We start from the raw sequence: 23863 nt of genomic DNA, 5'->3' as shown, positions 1-23863 counted from the left end.
GTGGGCTGGTGACTTGCCTTTGGGGGTGGGTAAGGGTAGCAATGTGGATCAAGGTGTTTCATGCTGCTGTTTTGTCCAACATGTTTTAAGTGATTTACTGCACTAGGATGGCCCTGAGGTCTAATGTTTTGATAATACTGATCTGCTGTTTTGTCCTATTAATGATCTACTGCTACTAATGTTTTGATAATATTGTTGTTCTGTTTTATGGTTTTTAGTTAGAGCTATGCAATCCATAGTGACTTCTACTATGTTAAGGTGAGCATGGCTGCTTTGTTGTTTTGTGAGCATGGTTGCTGAGATGGTTGTGGCTGGGGTTGGGCTGAGCCATTGCTGGTATGATCTCTGCTATGTGTGGCTGCTCCTGGCCCTCCACCTCCACTTCTGGTAGGGTTTATGGTGGTTTGCTGCTTCATGCTTTGTGCCTGCTGTGCTAATTTTAGTATTGTTGCTTCTGGGCACTGCTATGTGTTGGTGTGTAGTAGTGCTGTTAGTCCTGAATAAGTCTATCTAATGCTCCAGCAGAGGCATGTGCTGTTGCTTTTTTGTTTTTGGTTTGTTTTGTTTTTGCTCTGCTTGTTGGTTTCTCACCAACTTCGAGCTTCGAGTGTGTGCTAGCAGATGATTTAGTGTGCATCTAGGTGCCAACCTAGTTGGGATCTGTATGTTTCACTGTGATGCTTTTTGCACCCTCTTCTTTATTGATGTAAGTTATCATACTCGTTATGTTTCCATCAATAAAGCTTCTTTTTTGCCGATAAAAAAAAAAAAATTTTATTTAACAGAATAAAATCTTTTACTACTCTTTTATGCAACAATAAATTTATCAAAATTATTAATTTAAATATATTTTTGACATCATTAAAAATTGTTAATTAACTTAATGATTAATTAATAAAAGTGATCATTTGTTAATGAGATAAAAATTTTGAAGAAACAAGATGTAATTTTCAAAATTATATAAGGCAATTTGTATTTTACAAAACCTCAAGAGAGATATTTTTTTAATTTACACTCTAAATAAAGGGATATAACAAGCACAATGCTCTTGTTGCCAAATAACACTATTATTATTTTTGTAATCGTGAAAAAAAAAGAAGAAAAAAAAAAAAAAACATAACACGAGTTACTACATAAATTTATCACAATGCTCTTACTTCTATGTCACGCTTAGTCTATCATATGAATTCTCATCACCAGATTACCATTAATGTCTGTTTTGAAAAAATTGTGTTTAGATGATAAATCAAATATAATATAAAACTAGATCACTGTAACCATTATTGATACAATAAGTCTAGGGGCTATACTTAGAGGTCATGTTTGTTCGGCTCTTTAGGAATGAGGATTGAGGATTGGACAAATAGTCCATGGGACCTACTTAAAGAGTGTTTGGTTTGAAACATGAGTGAGAGGATTAACTATTCCCTTGGACTAGTAAACCTCCCATGTAATAGGATTAACAAAGTCATGGGAAGGTTGATTAAAAATTGAGTGGGAGGATTAGTGAAATTTTAAATAATTTTTAAGCAAAAATTATATTTTTTAGAATAAAAAAAATTCTAAAACTTAAAATATATTAATTTTATATATTAAAAAAATTAATTTTATATATTAATACTATGTACTACTAATCTGGTGGTATACAAACAAATACTATTTATCCTACATCTCTAACCTAATATACCACTACACTAATAATCTACTCACTCAATCACAATGTACTCTCAATCCCCTCCATCCTAAACAAGCATGGCCATACATTCATATTTTTCTGGATGAGTAATTGTGTGATGGAAATTCAATTTGTGTAGTATAAGATCTATATGTAGAATAAATCTAAGTCACAAGATAATAATTTTAAATAATTTATGAGTAGTTAAGTTGAGACAACACACATCATAAATACAAAGTAAAACAACTAATTTCAGCTAAAAACAATTGAAATCACATATTAAAAAGGTTAGGACAATATTCCAACATGATCTGAATATCTATTAATCACAAAGCAAGCATAACACTTCGCACTATCAATGAAAATTGGTCTCTAATCAATTTTTTATTATTATTATTATTATTATTTAATTTTAAAGTTCTATTAATCTTATGTCACCTCTTCACATAGATAGCTCTTCTGAGTCTAGCTCTCTATATTCTTCCTCTATGAAGCTCGACTCACCATATTTCCAATAACCTCTTACTTTTTTAATTTTTTGCCAAGAGCCTGAAAGCCATGTTTCGACATATGTTACTTCTCCTCTCAACTCTTCCTCCTCCCAATTGTTGTCGGGAGGTATAAATAAACTTTCCTCATATACAATTACATCCAAATAGTTACACTTGTTTGGAATTCTAACTTTCCTTTGAGAGTTGTCAACAGGATTGTAAGCTCGTATATGATCCATGGCAACTTTCATTCGAACTTCACCATTCTTTGCATAACACAATGGCACTAGCTCATTATGAAGATTTAAACTGGGAAGATTTGATAAGATGAACATAGTAATCCAAGATTTTTGCTTACCATATTCCTTCATTGCCAATACCTCAACAATACCCACATGATAGCTTGGATGCTCATCACAACAACCAACCATACAAAGGCATCCTTCCAAAACTCCCAGACCAAATAGAATATCTCAATCTCCATTCTTAGGTTGTGGCATTGGTAACTTCTTGAATTTGTTCATTCGCGGATTGAAGTAAACGATTTCATGGGGAGTGAGGAAGTGATCCGAACTTTTCTTAGAGGCAAACCAATGTAGATTTTCATTCAGCACGTGCCCTGAATTCACACTAGAAAAACGGTATGGGAAGTGAACTTCGGTCCAAGTTTTGCTTAGGAAATTACCAACCACAGCAAATTTACCACCATAACTAGGAGTCTGATGAGAAAGGGCCATCACAGCCTTGTACTCATTACTCAAGGAATCAAAGCAAAGCCCAGAAGCAATATGGTAGCCATCATCATGCAAGTTCTCGTATCCCAGGACTTTCTTCGAACACCTGGTGAGCGGATTCCATAAGAGCAAATCATCGTGAATCCGAATAAGCAACAACCCGTTACACGAACCAGAAATTTCAACATCACCATGAGATGGGTTTTTTTTTTGGTTTTTCACGCAACAATCTTCATCGATGGAGTAAAGAGAAGAAAACATTCCACAAACGAAAACCTTATGTTTTGGAACAACGCTTTTCACAGAACTTGATTGAATCAAAGAATGCCATTGCTTGGAAACGAGATTGAATTGGAGGAGTGATTTGAGGGGTAATCTTGAGAGCATTTTGATAAGGATTTCTTCAGGAAGGTTTGGTAGATTGAGTTGTGATATTGCTCTGATGTGGGTTTTTTCATTCTCACTTCTTCTTCTTCTTCTTTCTTGCTGCTTTCTCTTCATAAAAATTGTTCGGAGAGCTAGGGTTTGCATTGTTCCCTCCTTCAAATCTGAAGAATGCGCACATACTAGGGTTAGCTATATATATTTTTGGGAAATTATAAATACGTCCCTAAGGTTTGTTTATAATATGAATTGTCCCTGTAGTTTGGAAAATTACAAATATCTCCCTGTCAGAATTTTTTATTTAACAAATTTAATTGACAAAGTGAAATTTCTAACTGTTCACTTATATAATAATAAAATTACCTGAATTATTAATTAAAATAAAAATTTAACATTGTTAAAAACTATTAATTAACTTGATGATTTATTAATAAAAAGACCTATTTATTATGAAATTAGAAGCTTTAAGGGGCATAATATAATTTATAAAATCACATGAGATAATTTATAATTTAAATAAACCTTAGGAATGTGTTTGTAATTTACCCTATATTTTTTTGCTGGTAGGGTTAGCTATATATCTATACTGTTGTATAAGTTTTACTATACACAGGATTAAACAATGATTGTTAAAGTTATTTTTTAATTAGTTATTATTTTTTTTATAATAAGCTATCCCTTTTTTTAAAATAAAATAAAATTAGTCTTTAGTATTTTTCAAAATTATGAAAAAAAATTTATTTTTCCAATTTGTTGAATATATATAAAAAGTAAAAAAAATGAAAAATTATATAAAAAAATTTGAAAATTTTGAAAATATGACCCAAAAAAATTCATTATTTTTTTTTTGCTTTTGTCTTTTTGGAATTTTTTAAAATTTTTTAAAAAATTTCAAATTATATATGCTTAAAGTTTCACTTCGACTATCCTTTTTAAATTGGATGTAGCTAAGAAATGGTTAAAAATTTTGTTTTGAAATTCTATCAATAGTGTTTTTTTTTTAAATAAAAAAAAGTTAGAAATCATTAGATGTATTTTATGTTACATGTATATTTTAATTTAAAGAAATTTTTATTAACATTATAAAATAAATATGTTCAAATTTTAGACTAAAATAATAATTGGAATTCCTATTGATTACAATTACATTTTGACTTTTTCAAAATGCTTTTTAAATTTCAAGTTAGGTATGAATATGGCTACAACTTTTTTTTTTTTTATAAAAAATTTAAAATTTGAAATTATAGAAATATAATATAGATATAAATAACATTGATAATATATGTCATAAATAGTTCATAAATTAAAAACAATTCCATATTAATCAAGGAATCAATTAAAACTTTAAAGTTAAACAACCAATAGTAATTTGCCATGTGTATTTATATAAATTTTTAAAAAAATTAAAATTTTATAAAAATAGAGTTTGAACTTTAGAAATCAAAAGCCTAACAATATTTTGCTTAAGCTTATATAATAGTGTAGATAGATATATATTCACATCTTTATTGAACTTTGAGAATAAAAAAATTGCAGATAGTGTAGCCCTCATGAACTGTTTTTTTTTTTTTTTTTTTTTTTTTTAAATGAAGATAGTGTAGCCCTCATGAATTTTTTTAGGAATAGTGTTAAAGAAACAGTTCACGGGCTAGTTTTTGTTTTTTTTTTTGTTTTTTTTATTCCCGGCCCTCATGCATGTTCAAATATATACTATATACTAGTGGGTGTGTTGTATTGTTAAATTTGTAAAACATAAATTTGATTTTGATAAATTTTTAAAATACAAAATTTAATTTTGATTTAAAGTATATATATATATATATATTTCTTCCGTATTGGGGCTCTTGGGTTCGAATCCCATCCAACTTATTTTATATTGTATATCTTATTCAGCATTTGAATTAAATTTAGAAGAGTGATTAATAAAATCTTAACAATTTTATAATTTACAGAATTAATTTTAATTTCTTCTTAATTTTTTTATTTTTTATTTTTTATTTCACTCCCTCCTTTTAGGACTCAATAGTCCCTATATGAGAATATCATATTTGGGTATCTGGATAGACTATTAATGTCAATCACAATTCTCTTAATCAAACACGAATTATGTTTTTATATTAAATTATTAATCCAATCTAAATGACATGTCCCTAAATAAATAAGGAAAATGGCATTTCAATGGTAAAATTTTACGTTTTCAAGGTGATGCAATTCTACTGTGTGTATTATGAAAATTCATTTATGTGTTTGGTATAACTCTTCTTTTTTCTGATCAGCAAAAGAAAGACTTTTCTTGATGAAATCAAAATGATACACATAAGAAAAACATCAATAAAAGGGGCAAGAGCAAAAAGCATCAAAGTGAAACTTCCTAATCCTGACTAGGTTGGCACCAAGAAGACCACACAATCACGTGCTAACTCATGCCAAGAGAGTTGGTGAGAAACCAACATAGAAGAAAAAACAAAACCCAACAAGCAGGGAAAAAAAAGAGAAAAGGATACAACTTTGCAACAGTGGCACTACATGCAACTTCTAACTTGTTAAATGTTATAGACAAAATCATCCACGCGTAGCCTTGCCCCACTGAGTGTGTTTTCATCCAAAGGGTTACTCTTACTTTAATCAGCTCACAAAGATCTTCATAGTTTCGTTGCAGCTCATTGAACAAACAGTCATTCTTACATTTCCAAAGGGACCATAATCTAGCAATAAAAATTGATCTCCAAAGTTGCTTTTTCCTTTTTCTAAAATTCTAACCCATCTACCAGTGCATTAGCATATCCACTGAACTAGGAGAGGATTGCAAACCCCTCCACTTAATTATGTTGGACCAAACTTTCCAAGCAAAAGGGCAAATCAATAAAACATGATTGAGTGATTTAATATCAGAGTGACATAACACACATTCAGATCTGACATCATCACTAAGAATGCCAATTCTATGTAAATAATCCGAGGTCTTAATCCTTTCTTTCTAGGCCAACCAAGAGAAAAATTGCGCTTTAGGTAGGGAATGATTGCTCCAAATCAAGTCAAGAAGTTGCAGAGCAGGTCCGTTCTATGATTCACACCAATTAACAGTATATTTAACACTGAAAATACCTGAAGAATCGGCTTTCCATCAAATACTTTCATTTGACTCTAATCTTATCATGTAGTCTCTACAGTTCTTCTTCCTCTCATGCTGATAAGGGTCTTTTGAAGTTGAATTCCCAGCTGCTTTGGTTTCTGACCCTAGTCACCTACAAATTTAAAGTTGTGTTTCTTTCCATTGATAAATAGTAAAGTCCAGGAAATTGGGACTTCAAACAATTGGTTCCCATCCAGTTATCTAACCAGAAGCTAATTTCATGATTGCCAATCCTAATTTCAACATTGTCCAAATCATAGTTGACCAAGCTATTATTATAATGATTAACAAGTATAATATCACTCCATCGTCTTGAAATATTATTTACCTCCGCATGAAAGGGGAACCATCTACCTCCATTTGAGTTGTACTTACTGTAGATGAGTTATTTCCACAATGAGTTATCTTCCATCCCAAATCTCCACCACCACTTAGCAAGTAGACTATTGTTCACTACTCGTAAGTTTCTTATTCCTACCCCACCATGCGTTTTATCCTTGGTTAAATCCTTCTATTTCACTAAGTGAACTTTCCTTTTCACAGCAGAATCTTTCCACACTTTAATCTCTTTCCATGCTGCTTGGATCTTGTCAATCTCTTTTGCCACACATCAAGGCAACTTAAACAGAGACATATATTATATAGGTAATGAAGATATGATAGATTTGATTAGTGTTACTCTACCAGCAAATGACAGTAACCTTTTCTTCCAACCTATTAGTTTCTTCTTAAATTTCTCCACCACAGGCTTCCATGTTGCTCTCCTTGATGGGTTGGTCCCTAATGGCATTCCAAGATACTTCAATAGGAGCTTTTGGTAGGTACAATTCAGTCTTGAAGCAAAATTTTTCAGAATATCATCAGAGATCCCTACTCCACATATAGCACTCTTGTGAAAGTTTATCCTCAATCCAGAAATGATTTCAAAGCATCTTAGTATTCTCTGCACATTTAACACTTCAGTCCACTCAGCTTCACAGAAGATAATTGTGTCATCCGCAAACTGAAGATGAGAAATGTTGATGTTATTGGACCCAAAGATTACCCCTTTGACCAAACCCAACTCTTTTGCTCTTGCAAGTAATAAGTTTAAACCCTCAGCTACCACATTAAATAGGAAAGGTGATAATGGACCACCTTACCTCAGCCCTTTTTGAGGACAAAATTCAGATGTAGGTGAGCCATTTACTAACACCGAGACTTTTACTAAAGAAATGCAGGTCCGAATCTAGTTCACCCACTTAGCACCAAACCCAAAATTTGATAGCACTTGGAATAGAAAGTTCCAATTAACTGTGTCATACGCTTTTTGGAAATCCAACTTCAATATCAGTCCCTTTCTTTTATATTTCTTCTACCAATCCACCACCTCATTGGCTATTAGTACACCATCCAAAATATTGTTACCCCCAAGAAATGCAGATTGAGCATTGTCGATAGCAATAGGAAGTACTCTTTTCAATCTATTAGCAAGAACCTTGGATAGAATTTTGTAAGTGGAGTTTATAAGACTAATAGGCCTGAAGTCCTAAATACCTGAAGGGTTATCCTTTTTAGGGACCAATGTGATGAAGGAACTATTTAAGCCACTAACCAATCTGCTATTAACATAGAATTCCTTCAAAAAATTAGGTATATCTCCTTTCATAAAGCTTCACTCTTTTTGGTAGCAAGTCGTGTTAAAGCCGTCAGGCCCAAGTGCCATCACATTTTGTAATTGTAGCCCAAATTTCGCTTTCAGAAAAATCCACTTCCATACTGTTGAAAAATTGGCTATGTTTAATCACTTTAAATAGGCCTAGTAACTTAGGCCTAGACCTCCATTGTTCATTAAAACTGGTCCTGAAGTGATCATACATAGCTTGTTTCACCTCTACAGGTTCCTTCATTGATTGCCCATTCACTATCATGGAGTCAATTGCATTGGTGTTATGTCTCTTTGTAGCTATGATGTGAAAAAAATTAATATTTTTTATCTCCCTTTAGATTCCAATTCAACCTTTATTTTTGTAGCCAAACTTCCACACATCTCCCCTCACCTCTCTTCTTCTCTAACCTTCAACTTCATCCAGATCTCTATTCTCAGAAATTAGATCTAGGGCATGTAGACTCTCTTCAGCTTGTTTCAGTTTAAGATCCATATTCCCAAACACTTCAATATTCCATATCTTTAAAGCTTGTTTAAGTGCCATCAATTTGATTTTCAGTTTGTACCCTACCCAACCTGCTACCTAAGTGCCCTTCTACACCTTTTTAACTTCCTTTAGAAAAGAGGGGTGAGATGTCCAAACATTGATGAATCTAAAGGGCTTTGGGCCCTAATTTCTCTCATCTTCCATTAGAATAATTGGGCAGTGATTTGATGTGGGTCTAGGCAGACCCCAGAGTTTGAATCTAAACCATTCCAACCATTCTGGGCCAACAAGGAACCTATCTAATCTGCTCCATCTCTCTCATTCCATTGAATTACACCATGTATATTTCCTTCCTAACATAGGTATATCAATCAATTCAAGGCTACTAATAAAATTAGCAAAATCTGCCATATCCCTATCCCTTCTTACACAACTTTTCCTTTCATCAAGTGTTTTTGTTTCATTAAAATCCCCTCTCATACACCAAGGTTTGGGAAAGATAGCCTTAAGATTGATCAAAGATGGCCATAAACTTCTCCTACCAATTACATCATTGGATGCATAGACATTCACAATCACACACTTCAAACTATTAAATAAGGTAACTGATTATATGATGAAGCTCCTGTTGTAGCAGTAATCAACTAAGGAGAAGACTTCAAGCTTCCAAATACATAACAGGCCTCCAACACTCCCTTCAGCATCCACATTCATGAAGCCAACTAGGTCGTGAGGCCAGATAGATTTCACAATCTGGTCTGAAATATTTATCTTTTTTGTTTCTTGCAACAACACCATGTCCACTTTTCTTTCTTTGATAACTTCTTTAACTTTCCTCCTTTTTTCAGCCTGCCAAACCTTCTAATATTCCAAGAAAGAATATTTATAAAAACTTACTTTGTACTCTAGAGCCTCCTTTGGTGCTATTCTAATCACCTGTATCATTGTACCTTTCGACAGCTTGTTCCCTGTCCTTCTCATCCATTTCCATGATTTTCTCCATTGCTTCATCTTCTTTGCCTTCAAAATCTATTCCCAGATCTTTCCCAATCTGAATAGTAGCTTGAGCCTGCTTAATTATGTTGTTATTTCTGCTTGATCTACTATTTTGGGACAGTGATGAAGAGATAACAACTGCAGTTGCTCTAAAAATAGCCCATTTTTGAAACCTAGTAATCATCACTATTTTCCTCTGGTTCTTCCTTTTTTTCCCCTACTCTCCTTACCTTTTACTGTCTTCCAGGGATCATTATCTTGATTGCTTTGACTTTCCTCTTCATTTCTAACAATACCAATGCCCTTATCTTGTTTCGTTTGGGCCTCAAGTTGCGTTGAATCAGTGATCTCAGTAATCCTGTCATGTAAATCTACACAATTGTTATTGCTATAGACTAGCCTAGCTGATTTGGGTATGCCCCAATTTAGGCCATTCAAAAATCCATCAAAATGGGCTATCCAGTACTATTTCTAAGTTAATGCTAGGCTTTGGTGATCCTTTCCATTTAAGCTTCTCATAAGCCCATCAGAACCCAAAACCCCTTCACCTTTTCTACTTTCTTTGTTAGAGCTCTGGCTAAGATTTCCTTGCATACTTCCTTCGGTTGTCTATTTCCCAAACTCAGATTTTTTAGCATGCTTCTGTTCCCTACAATACTGCAGGTCTCGCTTACAGCTGAGATAGACAAATAATCATTAACTTTGCCTTCCACACCCGCCTCCTTGCAGACTTTTTTCTTTTCATTATGACCTGTATCATCATGGTTTGCCAACAAATCATCTGTGCATGCCAAATCATCCCCATCTTCCTCCATTCCTTTGTGATTTTTCGAGCTTTGATCTCCATTGATAATGCCAATACCAGATTTAATGGTTCTTCGGGTGCTTTGACAAGAGCCTTGAACTTTATTGTTAAGTTCAACATCTTCACACACCTTAACTGCGTATAAACATCCTCCAAATTCCAGATTAATAACACAATTAATAACTTCCAACTGTGTTGTAAGGATTCACATTTTACCCAATTTTAGAGATGTTAGATCATATATGTTCTCATCTGTTTCCACCATTTCACCCCAAATCTCACCAATCTTTAAAAAGGTTTGAGTGTTCCAAAGATTAGGAGTGACTCCAGAACAGGTTAGTCAAACGTATCTTTCAATCTCAATCATCATCCCTCTTTCCCATTCCATAACCGATTCACACCGGTCATGGATCCACCCATGAATATCTTTCATGTTGTTCCTTATTACTTCTGGTGAAGAGAATGTTAAGTACACTATTCTCCTACCCCCATCCTTCAATTGCACATCTTTCAATCCTCTAATTAGCAGCTCCTTCTTGAGTTCCCCACTATAGTACTTCAGCCAAAGTTTTGCCCCTATAGTCATATACAACCATCCATTTCCATACTCCTATGCTTTCAGAACTAATGCTTTTTTTTTCTTTTGGTGCATTTCCTCTTTTGAGTGCTTCTGCATATGACACTCTCCTTACTTTGCTTGCAACAGTTGTTATCCTTCCACCCATTTTCCTTGCATTGCTTGCATCAGTTATCATTCTTCCATCCACTGCTCTTTGTGGTACTTGAAAATGAGTGTCAACTCTTTTTTTTTTGGCTTTATCTTGCACCTTGCCAAGCTCAACTTTCTTCATTTTTAACACTTTATCATCACACCAAGTACTATTAGCTTTTTGGATGGCCATCTCAGCTGCTACTGGGCAATCGTATCGTACGAGTCCAAACCTTGTCCCTGTCATCTTCCTCCTTTTGCTTGGTACAAAAACATCCTTTACTATTCAAAAGTTTGTGAATAGAAGGAATAGTTGTTTTGGAAGCATTAAGCCTGGTAAATTGTCTATGAACACAATATGAGTACCTTGTCTTTATCTCAGTTCACTATTCCCCTGTCTTTTCCTGAACACAGGTTTCCAACCTCCTTGCTCTGCTCCATTCTAGATGCTCTGCTCCATCCTTAACTAATGCTGTGAATATACAGTCCTTGGTATAACTCTTATTGTATGTCAAAGTTACACAATTTTTTTATTTTATTTTACTTGTATTGTATTTGTTTTGTGATTGTCCCATCAACATAATATGACCTACTGCTTTGTTATCCTATCTGAACCATCAACATACCCGCACAAAAATAGATAGAGTATTAAGACTTATGATTTTGAAATAAAATATTTACTAGTGGTACGGCATGTAAAAAAATTAATAATATATTTTTATATAAAATAATATGAATAGTTAAATTTTTGTATGCAAATTATGAAAACAAAGAAGATTGAAATTTACAATTTAAGTCCTAGAATTTTATCACAATTTATTTATTATTTTTTAATTTGTTACAAATTTAATCATCTAACTTTCAACATCCCTTGCTAGAATTGGAAACTTAGGTGAGCTCAACCCAAACAACTTGAGTCGAGCTTAAAATTTTTTAAAGGTTGAACAATATAGTTTTTAATTAAGTGAGGACCTATGCAAAAATTCAAAAATTCAAATTAAATTTGGGTAGACTTGGGCAAAAACACCAAATAATCTGAGCAACCAAAACAAAATTATATATATAAATATATAAATTATTTGCTAATTTATTTTTTAAAATAATAAATAAAATTAATTATCAATTTAACATTAATGAACAAAAGAAAAAAGCAATACACTTCAGATTTTCAATAGAATTTTTCTTAAAAATATTTTTAAAAATACACCTTTTAGAGAGGGATCATCAAACAAAGGATTGTTTGGGAAGTGCCATATTTAGCTTACTTTTTATTTATTTTTATTTTTATCTTTTTATCTTTTTTGGGTCAAATCACATTTCTACTTTTGTACACATCTTTTCGTAAAAAGTAAAAAGTATGCTTAATTATATTTTTTGCGTTACATCTGTAGACACTGCATTTTTGATAGCCTATACGACTCGGGCGCTTTGTCCTGTGCACTTGATGATGAAAGTTACATTGCGTGGGATTCAAATACTCAACGAAGGACTCCAAGGTCGAGCTTTGAAATAGTTTCAACACCTTCTTATTTACCTTGTTTATACTTCAAAGGTCCCGTTTTGAACATTGTGCCACCCTGCACTGAGCTTGAAACAGAGAAACAGGGTAGCACATTGGGGCCCGGTTGTACCTCATTGGGAGCCAGCCGTGGCTATTTGGGGGTGGCCTTGCCTTGGTGGCAATAAACACTGTTCTAGGCGGGAGCCCGCCAGCTATCTATTTTTGAAGATATTTTTGACTTATTTTGCTCAAATTCTATAAATACATGCATATATATCTGTTTTGAGGGTTAAACTATTTTCAAAGAGCCTATACACTCACTTGAGAGCTCCTTCTTCTTGTGCAAGCCATCTTTGAGCAAGCTTGCCATCTATGAACTATATCTATACACCATACACACCCTCACACCTTAACCTTGGAGCCTTGGTTGAACCTTGAGAATCACAATTCAAGCTTGAGATTGTGTTTAGACCAAGTTTGATTCACAACAAGAGCTTGTCCTCTTTAAAAGGTATAAGCTTACCATCTTTTCTCTTGCTTTCATTTCTGTCTCCTACTATCAATTTCTTATATCTTTGTATTGTTTTGAATCCATTTCAAGTGTTAGAGCTTGGGTTTGAATAGCTACCAAAGGTAGAAGGGTTTAATATCCTTTCTTGAACCTTACTTCATAGCTCACACCCTTGTCTATACACTCCTTTTTCTGAGTCTTCAAACTGATTTTCAAAGTTCAAAAAAGGCCAAAAAACATGGTTTGAGGTCTCAAAAATGGAGGGGCTAGCCACCTCTCCTTGCTCTTGTTCACTAGCCTTGTGATTCCTTGCTATTTCCTATCTTTTCTGTACTCTTTAAACATCATTCTAGCCACTGGTTTTTACATATTAAGGACTGTTTAGACTTATTTTAATTCATTTAATTGGTTTATGCTTTGAATACTTTGCCTATCATGTTGTAAGTCCTCATGGCTTTGCTTGTTTAGACCTTAGACATCAAGCCATTTGAGTTGATAGCTTTTCTTAACATGGTTTTCATATTAAGAGTCTCCTTCTTAAAATTAATCTCACACAATCATGTCCACAACTTCCCACTTTTCTTCTTTTCTTTTGTTTGAGATTTGTCTAAAAAGATTGATGGTTATTCAAGGCATGGGAAAGAGACCTATGCTCAATGGCTTAACCTCTTCGGAGGTTCATCATCAAGGCATAGTTCCTCCTTCATGCCTCGGATCACTTCTTGTTTGACATTTCTTCTCATGTAGTGGACTTAACCATCACTTGGGACAAATTGATTAAAGAATGGAAATGACTAATAAAATGGGCTTAAAACCATTGAAACCGACGTAAAGAAAATAAGATTGCTTGGATTCGGCCGGACGTTGTGCCAAGTCCATAGTGTCAAGAGTCATCGTGCATCAATTCATGATGTGTTGATGAAACTTGAAGTGCCTTTTCCTCCCTCTTTGAGCTCACTTCATAATAGGAGGAAAGAATGGTTGTTCATTGCATTTATTGTTTTTTGTCCAATTGTCTCCGAAATCATGAAGTGATCAACTTGCTTATTGATGGTTTTGGAACCCACTTCGTTCTTCTCTTGAGCCTCTCCATGACAGAAAAGAGCAGAAGGGACAAATAGAGCTCAGAAAGGCTCTGTTTGCACTATTTTCACCTTAAAGCACAAAAATAGGGTTTTGCATGAAATCAAGGCACAACTGGCCTTGTTTGGGCCCGACCAGGCCTCATTGGGGGCCGGCCAGGCTCCAATGTTTGGTAAATAGTGTGTTTTGGCAGAAACAGAAGGCAATGGTTGAAGGTGAAACAGGGTAGATTCCAAGGAAGGCAGATAGAGCTGCTTCTGAAAACAGTCACGTACATACAAACCTTGTGCATCTTTGTTTATCAATGTAGTAAATTAATGTTCCCATTATTGTTACAAGTAATTAGTTACCAATACAGTTAGCATTATTGTAATTATTATTAATATGTTTATTCGTAATTGTCATAGTAAGTTAACCTAGCTACTTAGTTTTATTGTTCATCCTTGTTGTAATAAATTAGATAGCTAGTTAGTTATATAGTATTCATTAGCTTAATTCCTTCATTTGGTTTTGTAATAGTTAGTTTATTTTGGACACTTGGACATTTATTTGGACCCTCTTGCATGAAGGCAAAAAGTGTAATAAGTGTGTATGTCTTCCAACCCCCATTTCTTTCTCCCTTTTATTTCTCTGCTTATGATGGTAGAATAGAGCATCATGTTTTAATTAGCATTTTTCATGTCCAAAGTATCCATTTGTCTTGCACGCATCAAAGCTCGGTTCATCATTCTAACAAAGCACTATCATTGCTTAAATTCTTTGAATACGTGCTTAGACCATATGCTATGAAATTGCTTCAAATACCATTTTAGTGGCCAAGCCCATTAATTGCATAATTGTATGTGTTGCATTATTCATATTTCATTAGTTAGGATCATGCATTCTTTTTCTTTTTTTTCCTTAACTCTTCTCTTTTTTTTTTTGGCTTGCCTCGGAGTACTAGGTGAGAATTTAATTGCTTTAGCATATTGCATTACGTGTGATTGTCGCCATATTAAGCATATTCCATGAGGCTAAATGCTTAAGTGATATATCTGTTTGAATGCCAGGAGATGAAGTCTAATTGCTTAAATTGGAATAAATTGATTAATGTACATACAAATTCACTTTTTCAATTGATGCGCATCCAAAACACTTTTTTTCAAACAAACATGAAATCAATGTTCCAACTTATGCAAATTAGTCTATATTGGTGTGCAACACATAGTAAAAATAGCCTAATAATCGAAACAAGAGCATATAATGTAAATAAGAATCACATCATGATTAGTAGAGACCGACATTTGATCGGGCGAATAGGGTGCTCAATTCATGACCTTCCCCTCTCATGCTATAGTTCCCAAGCCGAGACACTTTGGTGATGATGGATAAGTGGCCTTTGGCACAAGTCTCGGGTTTCCTAAATTTTCTAAAAATATTTAGGTGGTGATTCTGTAATCTGGCAAAGTAGTCCATTTTTGGCATTTTTGATTCAAAATCGATTTTCCAAAAGATTTGTCGGATTTGGTCTCATTTGTGTTTATGTATTTCACATTGCACTTGTGGAATCAGATCCAGAACCACGGGAGTCTGAACTGTAGAGCTATCGTATTCGAAAGGTGCATGAAAAGCAAGCTATAGTTTCTGGCGACTCTACTGGGGAATTTAGAGAACTTGACTCGAACTTCATAATGTGAAATTTTATCTGCACTTATATGTTCTTGGCATTGCATTTGCATTGGTGCGCTTAAGTCACTGTGTTTGCCATCTGCTATTCCTGGACGGTTTGCTGGAGGCTCACTGGTCGTGGGCTCTGCTATGTTGGGAGCATAACCCTTGGATCTGGGCTACCGTTGTACTACTTGATCCTCTTTTCACTTCTCAGTGTTAGGTGTGAGAGGTATATTAGGTAGTTTGGCTGAGTTACCCCTCTTTGACCATTTGGCCTAGCTGCATGTAATAAGCCATAGTGATTGTTCCAAACAAGGACATGATGCTCATCCGCATGCAGGATTGCGTGAAACCACTTGATTGAAATAGTGAAACCCTACTTCATGCCAAATACTAGGACATGGTAACCTTACCCCCTCATAGGGGTGTTTTGGCTCTCTCTTAACTGGTATGTGCTTTATAGTGAAACTGTACAGGAATGTACATATCAGTTACGAGGTTGTATCTGTTTTGGGGCAAAATTCAGTGAAGAGTACAGTTCTACAGCTTTGAGCATGTCTATGTTAATAACATCTTAGCTGAGGTGTTGTGTAGTTTCTGATTACAATTCTTTTCTTTATTTTCTTTTGCTAGGTAGTTAAAAACCATAGCTTCAGAGAGTTCGGATATCCTCCAAGTACTCTGGACCCAAGTCAAAAGACTTTGCAAGGCCGGGGATCTTGTTCGGGGACAACCCGTGTTTACCTCACTCTCATCGGTTACAAGACGGAGGAGAACCAGAAAGAGTTCACCAATCCAATTCTTACAGCAATCACCTCTTAGTTCACCTGTGTTTAGTCCGATTCAAGAGCAGTCATCCACTTCCAGCTCGATTCAAAACCAGTCACCTATTCCAATGGCACAGTATCCCCCAACCAATATGGAGGAATTGCTACTCCATCTGCAATAAACAGTTGAGACCCTACAGCATGATGCGGCCCGTCAGGCCAAGGTTACAGCCCGTCAGGCCGAGGTTATAACTAGGTTACAACAACAGCAACCATAGCCGGCTGCGGCCTCTGCATCCCATGCACCCACCACGGCTATTCCTGTGCCCAGTGCCATTACTAATATTGCCAATGCTCAAGATCCACAAAGCCAGGGTAATCCAATTTTTCCAGTCCAAATAGAGCCAATCCCAGCACAAGCTTCCAAAGCCCCAGTTTATCAGGACGAGGCTCCGTTCGAGTTTGAGGTTGACCCAACTGCACTCAAGGTTAACAAACTAGAGAAACTATTCAAAAGAGTGCAAGGGGTTAATTCCATTCCAGACATAGAGAATGGATACACTGATTCCACGGTTACATTGCCGGATCGGTTTAAGATGCTGCACATTGATCGTTTTAACGGTTCTAGAGATTCCATGGTTCACTTGTGACTGTTTTCAGATATCTTGCGGCCAATGGACTTAACTAGACTACAGAAGTTGCCTTTCTTTGGTCGCACCATGTCGGGTATAGCGGCCATTTGGTATGCTAAGTTGGAAGATTCAGCCAAACAGAATTGGGAGGAGATGGATGAAGCCTTCATTGCTCAGTACTCTTATAATACGCAGATTGAGGTCATAACTCGTGATCTCAAGGCAACACGCCAAGAGCCGAAGGAGGGTTTCCCTGAGTTTGTGACAAGATGGAGAGCTAAAGCCTGGATGATGACCCTGAGGCCTTCTGAGAACGACCAGATCAGAATGGTCATCTAGAATCAACATGGCAAGTTGTTACAGAAAGTGATTGTGCTCCCGTTGTTTACATTTATAGAACTTCACGAAATGGGAGTGCAAATCGCAGATGCCATGAAGCAGGGGCTCATTACAGATGAGAAGGAGCCGGCAAAATGGTCATTTGTTCGCAGTTCAATGCTGCTAGTGGTAGCACAGCTGTGAGGCCATCGATTGTAAGTGTTGTCACCACAAACATCATCCAACTGTAGCTCGACTTTTCATGCTCCTTTTAGAGGCTAGCCCTACAGTTCGGACTATTGTGGTTCAGAATCTGATCAAACGGTACAGTGATAGTCCAGGTCGAAGGGTTGTGTTTCCATGATGGTAGAACCCATGACTGGTCAGCCTTTTGGCAAGCTTTTGGGCAAGCCTCCGGCACACTGTCCAGGAATAGCAGATGGCAAGCATAATGACTTAAGCGCACCAATGCAAAGGCAATGCAAAGAACATATAAATGTAGATAAAATTTCACATCATGAAGTGCGAGTCAAGTTCTCTAATTCCCCAACAGAGTCGCCAGAAACTATAGCTCGACTTTTCATGGTCCTTTCGAATATGACTAGCCCTACAGTTCGGACTTCCGTGGTTCTGAATCTAATCTCACAAGTGCAATGTGAAATAGATAAACACAAAACAGTCCAAATCCAGCAAATCTTTTGAAAAATCGATTTTGAATCAAAATGCCAAAAATGGACGGTTTTGCCAGATACAGAGTCGCCACCTAAATATTTTTGGGAAATTTAGAAAATCCATGACTCGTGCCAAAGGCCACGTGTCCGTCATCACCAAGATTGTCTTGGCTCGAGTACTTAGGTACGAGAGGGAAATGTCATGAATTCAGCACCCCACTCGCCCGATCAAATATCGACCTCTATTAATCATGATGTGATTTTTATTTACATCATATGCTCTTGTTTCGGTTATTAGTCTATTGTTACTATGTGATGCGCATATAAGTATAGACTAATTTGTAAAAATTGGAACAATTTGATTCATGTTTGTTTTGAAACTTGTTTCGAATATGTATCACTTAAAAAAATGATCTCATATGTGCATTACTCAAATTATTCCAATTCAAGCAATTAGCCTTCATCCACAAGCATTCAAGTAATTTATCACTTAAGCACTTATCCTCATAGCAAGCATGCTAGACATGGCAACAATCATACTCATGCAATACGCTAAAACACAAAAATGCTCACCTCGTACTCCAAGGCAAGCCAAAAGAAACAACAGAGTTAGAAAACATGCATGCTCCTAACTAATGCAACATGACTAATGCAACACATGCGATATGTAACTAATAGGCTCGGCTACTAATTATGTCATGTGAGTCAATTTGATAGCATGCAGTTTAAGCACGTATTCAACAAAGTATGCAAACTACTATGCTTTGTTAGAATGATGAACCGAGCCTTGATGCATGCAAGACAAGTGGATGCAAACATGAGAAATGCTAAAAGAAACATGACGTTGTAAACTACCCATTATAAGCAAGTAAATAAAAGAGAGAAAGACATGGGGTTGAAAGACATACACATTATTACAATTTTGGCCCTCGCACAAGCGGGCCTGAATGAATGAACTAAATAATTAACTAGCTAATTAAATAAGTACAACGCGAAACTAACTAGCTATTCTAACTAATTAGTTACAAAATCACTTCACGAATCCTGAGAATCGAGGGATGGTTCATGCATGGATGCGGATTTCCACCCGATAATGCTCTCCGTTTTGCTACTGGAATGCCTCTGTTGCATAGTTAGAAAATTGCACATGTTTTCCACCTCAGCCTCTGCTCTGCTTTGCTCTGCGGGAAAAAGGACACTGCTTGCCTAGAAAAAGTGGCCGGCAACCCAAAAGTTGTGGCCGCACGACCACTAAAAGTAGCCTGTCGGTCCAATAAAAGTGGCTTGCCGGCCACTAATGTTGGTTCTTTCCTGCAGCAACAGAGAACAAATAGAGCACAAACCAGAGTATTCTTAGGGGATGTTTGTCCACTCTTGCCTCTCCTTATCAACAAACAGGTCAAAGGAGGGGTAGGCTTGATTCGCAAGCCATTAATCGGTGCAATTATATTGTTGGATGGCTTATAAATCAAGGGACGCAATTTTAATAAATGGTAAGGAAAGACCAACAAAAATCTCCTCGCTATCATGGATTGATCAAGGGAAGTAGTTGACCTTGAAAACTTGAACCATTTCCTCACTAACAAGTATGAAATGACTTAAGTCTCTATGTGTTCAATTAACGTCCGATTGAATACCAAATTAGCTTATTATCTTGTTCCATTTCTGTCTAAGTTTTATTACTTCATTTTAATTACCGTTCATTCCTTAATTCATTAAGTCCAAAAATGAGCTTTAAGTCCTCTAATGGAGAGAAGTACCAAACCAAATGTTGTTTTAGGCATGAGAGAGACGTCATGCCAGTGGTAATGAAGCCCAAATGGATTAAACCATTAAGCACAACAACCTCAATCTCAAACTTAAACAAACAATCGGTTTGAAACCACCCTCAAAGCAAAGGAAAAACTAAGAAATGTGGGAGGTTGCAGAGATGCTTAGAGGTGAACACAAGTATGGAAAGCAAGAAATAAAGGCTATCAACTCAAATAAGATGGTGGCTAAGGCCTAAACCACCAAGCCTATGCGGACCAGTACACTACAAGCAAACTATACAAAGCATGAATGAAGCTAACTCACAAAAACAGTCCTAAACAGTCCTAAAAAGTGCTAAAATTAAGGAAAAAAACAACTACAACAACTAGCTACAATATTGAGGAATTAAAGCTAGCACATAAGCACAAGGAGGGGAGGCTAACCCCTCCACTTTTGGGACTTCAAAACATGATTTTTGCCTCTGAAAAACCTCTAAAAATCAGTGGTAAAAATCTTTAAAAAAGTTGATGAGAAGGTGGGAAACATAAGGGCAAAGGCCTTAGAAGCAAGGTTCAAAGAAAGGTTGTCAACCCCTCTACCTTTAATGACCTTAAACCACAAGTTTCAGCCCAAAAAAAATAGTTAATAAACAACTCAAAAACAGCAAGAAAAGATAGAAAACAAGTAGTGTAGAGATGGTACAAAAACACTAGAATGTATACATCTTGAAGAGGAATGATCCCTTGAGTTATAAACCACCAATTTCACACTCTCAAGTGCCTCAAGAGCTAAAATTCAAGCCCAAATCACCTTAGAAAGGAACTCTCTAGGTGTGGTTTAGAGTGTTTGAGCAAAGGCTATATAAATTGCAAAAGAGAGAGAGAATTGTAGAGAGAGAATTTTTCTAACATTTTGCTCTTCCAAAAATATTTTTTCACTCCTAAATTTTTCTAACTTTCAAACCAAGAAGGGAGGTCATCTATATATAGAAAACCATGTGTCTATCTCGAAAATATCTGTATACATACAGCTGGAATGGTGTATGCACATGGGGGGACAACTAGCAGAAAATATTTGATTTTCTACACTAGTAGTCGACAGGCCACTAATACTGCCCGGTTGGACACATTAGTGAGCAACATGCCACACTAGTGGGTCTATAGGTCCCTGGATGCTTAGCCTTGAAAAAACACTATTTTGGGTCCAAAACAAGGTACAAGCTTTGTAGACTAAGGTTTCCTGCTGAGGCAATCGAGCATTTGACAAGCGTACGCATTTGCCATTGAGTAATCAATTAGTGGTGCCCAAGTGTAGACACCGCATTTTTGACCGTCCTCAAGACTTGGACGTCATCGTTTGAACATTCGATGATCATCCATGCTCGTGTTCGTTTTGAGTTCCCGAAAGTCTCAGTTGCGCGCCTTGCCTCAGGATCTCTCAACTTGTCTGTTTTGTGCTTGGTTGTGGACCAAGGATTTGTGTTTTTGCTTTTGAGGGAAGAAGGTGGCTTGTTGGCCATCCCCTCAACCCATCAGCTAAGGCATTGTGCCATCGGCCTTCTTTTATTGCTATCGGCCATAAGTGTTGGCCGATCAACACTCTTTTTGGTCGATCGGCACTTTTTTTGGTCGATCGACCATATTTTTTAGCCGAGACCTTTTCCTATGGAGGGATTTCATTCAAGACTCAAGCTTGTTAAACAAGCTTGAGAATTGAAATTCTATAAGAAGGGACCCTCCCCTCCCTTTCCAGAGGTTCTAAAATCTGGAGATACAAGTTCTATATCTATCTCTCTCAAGATTTTACCTATCTCTCTTGTTTTACCCTTGTTTGTGCTCAAAAGTGTAGAATCTTCATACTCTTGCACACAAACACCTAGTAGAACACCATCCTTTGGTTGCTGAGGTCCTTAGGAGTTGGTTTTACAGTTCATGGAGTGGTTTAAGCTTAGAAAAGGTGCTGGAGTTATGTTCTTGAAGGTGTTCTTCAAGGGTGAGTAAACTCCCTTTTAATCCCCCATTTTAGCTTAAGCTTTTAGACCTATTTGAATATTGTTTTAAACTTAACTCTAAACTGTAAAAATTACTAATTTATCATGCTTATGGTGATTGTCTAAGGTCACTTTTTGGTTGGGGGTTGTTTACCCCCTCTTAGGCCTTGTTTGGCCTTGTTTTATGCCTTTCTTTTTGAGCTTTGGGACCATCTTGTTTTGACCTTTCTACCATTGAAATCCAGAGGATTTTCAGTGGTGGAAAGGTGGTTTTGGAGTCTTGAATAGGAGAGGGACACCCCCCCTCTCATTGTGTCTTGCATACTAGTATAAATGGCTCATAATAGTAACATGTTTGCTTAGCATGTTTTGGCCCCATTTCAGCAAGTATTTGGTGTTATTTTGTCATGTTATACCTCTGTCTAAGGTTGGTTTAATAGTCTCTTGCGTGCTCCATGCACTTGTCTTGCAATCCTCTCATTTGCCTTAACATGCATCATGCATTTGGACCATCATTCTTGCATATTTTGGCCAACTCAAAGAAGCTTTTAGCCTTATTTTACCATGCTCTAGCTCTGATTTTCATTGTTTTACTCATGCATGCACTGTTTTGTATAGCCATGGTTCAATCAAGCTTGTTAGCTTTGAGTGTTCAAGTCATTAGCATGCATTGCTTAGACCATTTTCATGATTTGACATCTTTTCATATGTGATTTCAGTCCATGTAGTGTAGCCATACACTTGCCTTTGTCACTCTTTTAATGTTTTGGAGACTTCGTGTTTTATGCCTTTAGAGTGGATCATTGTGCATGCCATCATATTTAGGCTTTTAGGATGCCATTTAAGTGGGTTTTGAGGCTCATTTTGACATGCCATAACTCTGATTTTTATTGGTTAAGCCATGCCATGTTTGGTTGTAATAGGTGTATTGTAATACCCCTTGTTAGCCTTGCATGCCTCATGCCTTTCGGACTCTTATTCTAGCTTGCATTGGCTAGGTTCAAGCTTGTTTTTGGTCTTGTCTTGACCTGCCTTGGGACTGTTTTGGGTGCCCTTGGCCCTTTGGGGCTTGCCTTACATGGCCATGGTTTAAGTCCCTTTGTTAGTTTCATACTTTGAGCTTTCTTGCATGCTACCCTTATGTTAGGTGTGTGGCTGGGCACCATTCCATGCATGATTTCAGGGCCTATAGCATTGTCATACATCCATGCTTTTCATTCATTGCTCATGTTTGAGAGTAGTTGTCTTCATACCTTATTTGTGAACCAAAGTGTATGCATGTTTGTATATGCTTTCGTGCTTCATTTCCATAGCATTTTGGCCACTGTTTTTGGTATGGCAGAGGTCTATCCATTTTTAGTATAACTCCATAGATCATGCGGTTTGGGTGTTGTTGCATGCTTATCGCATTGCATGTTGTTGCATGCTTGTTGTTGATATTGTTGTTCCATGCCTATTATATTGTATGTTTGCATATTTAGGTTGCATTTCATTTTGCATGCTTGGCACATTACATGTTTGCATGTTTAGGTTGCATTGCATTTGGCATGCTTGTCACCTTAGCCTTGTGTGCATGCTTGAGTCATATTGCATTTGGCATGCTTATGTTGCAATGTATCGCATCTCCATGTTGTTTGCATCGCATTGTGTTTAGTTTGGGGTGTCAAGCCAAACACGAGGAACGAGGGGCATTTCATACTTGAAGTGATGAAACGTGCCTCAATCCTCGGTCGCCGACACTCATGATCCAACATGATAGAGTTTAAGGTATTTGTGTAATTTCATGCATTTTATTCACATTGAATTGTGCAACTCGGCCTCTTTGGCCATCATGCATCGGAATGCGTGATTGATGGCTCGAGAGTCGAGCATTACACTCCTTTGAGCTTCAAACATGATAAGGGGTGTAATTGCACAACATTTTTC

The 23863-nt window shown here is 36.3% G+C and overlaps 1 protein-coding gene across 1 annotated transcript; it reads right to left on the bottom strand.

Annotated features, from left to right (window-relative positions):
• Positions 1 to 2639: 2639 nt before the first annotated feature.
• Positions 2640 to 3431, bottom strand: LOC114311901 (F-box protein At2g14710-like). Its single transcript, XM_082880441.1, has one exon. The coding sequence runs from the start codon at positions 3429 to 3431 to the stop codon at positions 2640 to 2642; it is 792 nt and encodes a 263-aa protein (XP_082736567.1).
• Between the last annotated feature and the right edge of the window lie 20432 nt (positions 3432 to 23863).

The sequence above is a fragment of the Camellia sinensis genome, chromosome 7 (genome assembly GCF_055761805.1).
Source record: "Camellia sinensis isolate YWXY chromosome 7, ASM5576180v1, whole genome shotgun sequence".
Lineage (NCBI taxonomy): Eukaryota > Viridiplantae > Streptophyta > Magnoliopsida > Ericales > Theaceae > Camellia > Camellia sinensis.
The sequence above is the reverse complement of the archived record's forward strand: the minus strand, read 5'-3'. Positions and strand labels throughout refer to the sequence as shown.

Coding starts and splice junctions, on each gene's coding strand:
- LOC114311901 (XM_082880441.1), bottom strand. CDS start 3,431: ATGCAAACCCTAGCTCTCCGAACAATTTTTATGAAGAGAAAGCAGCAA.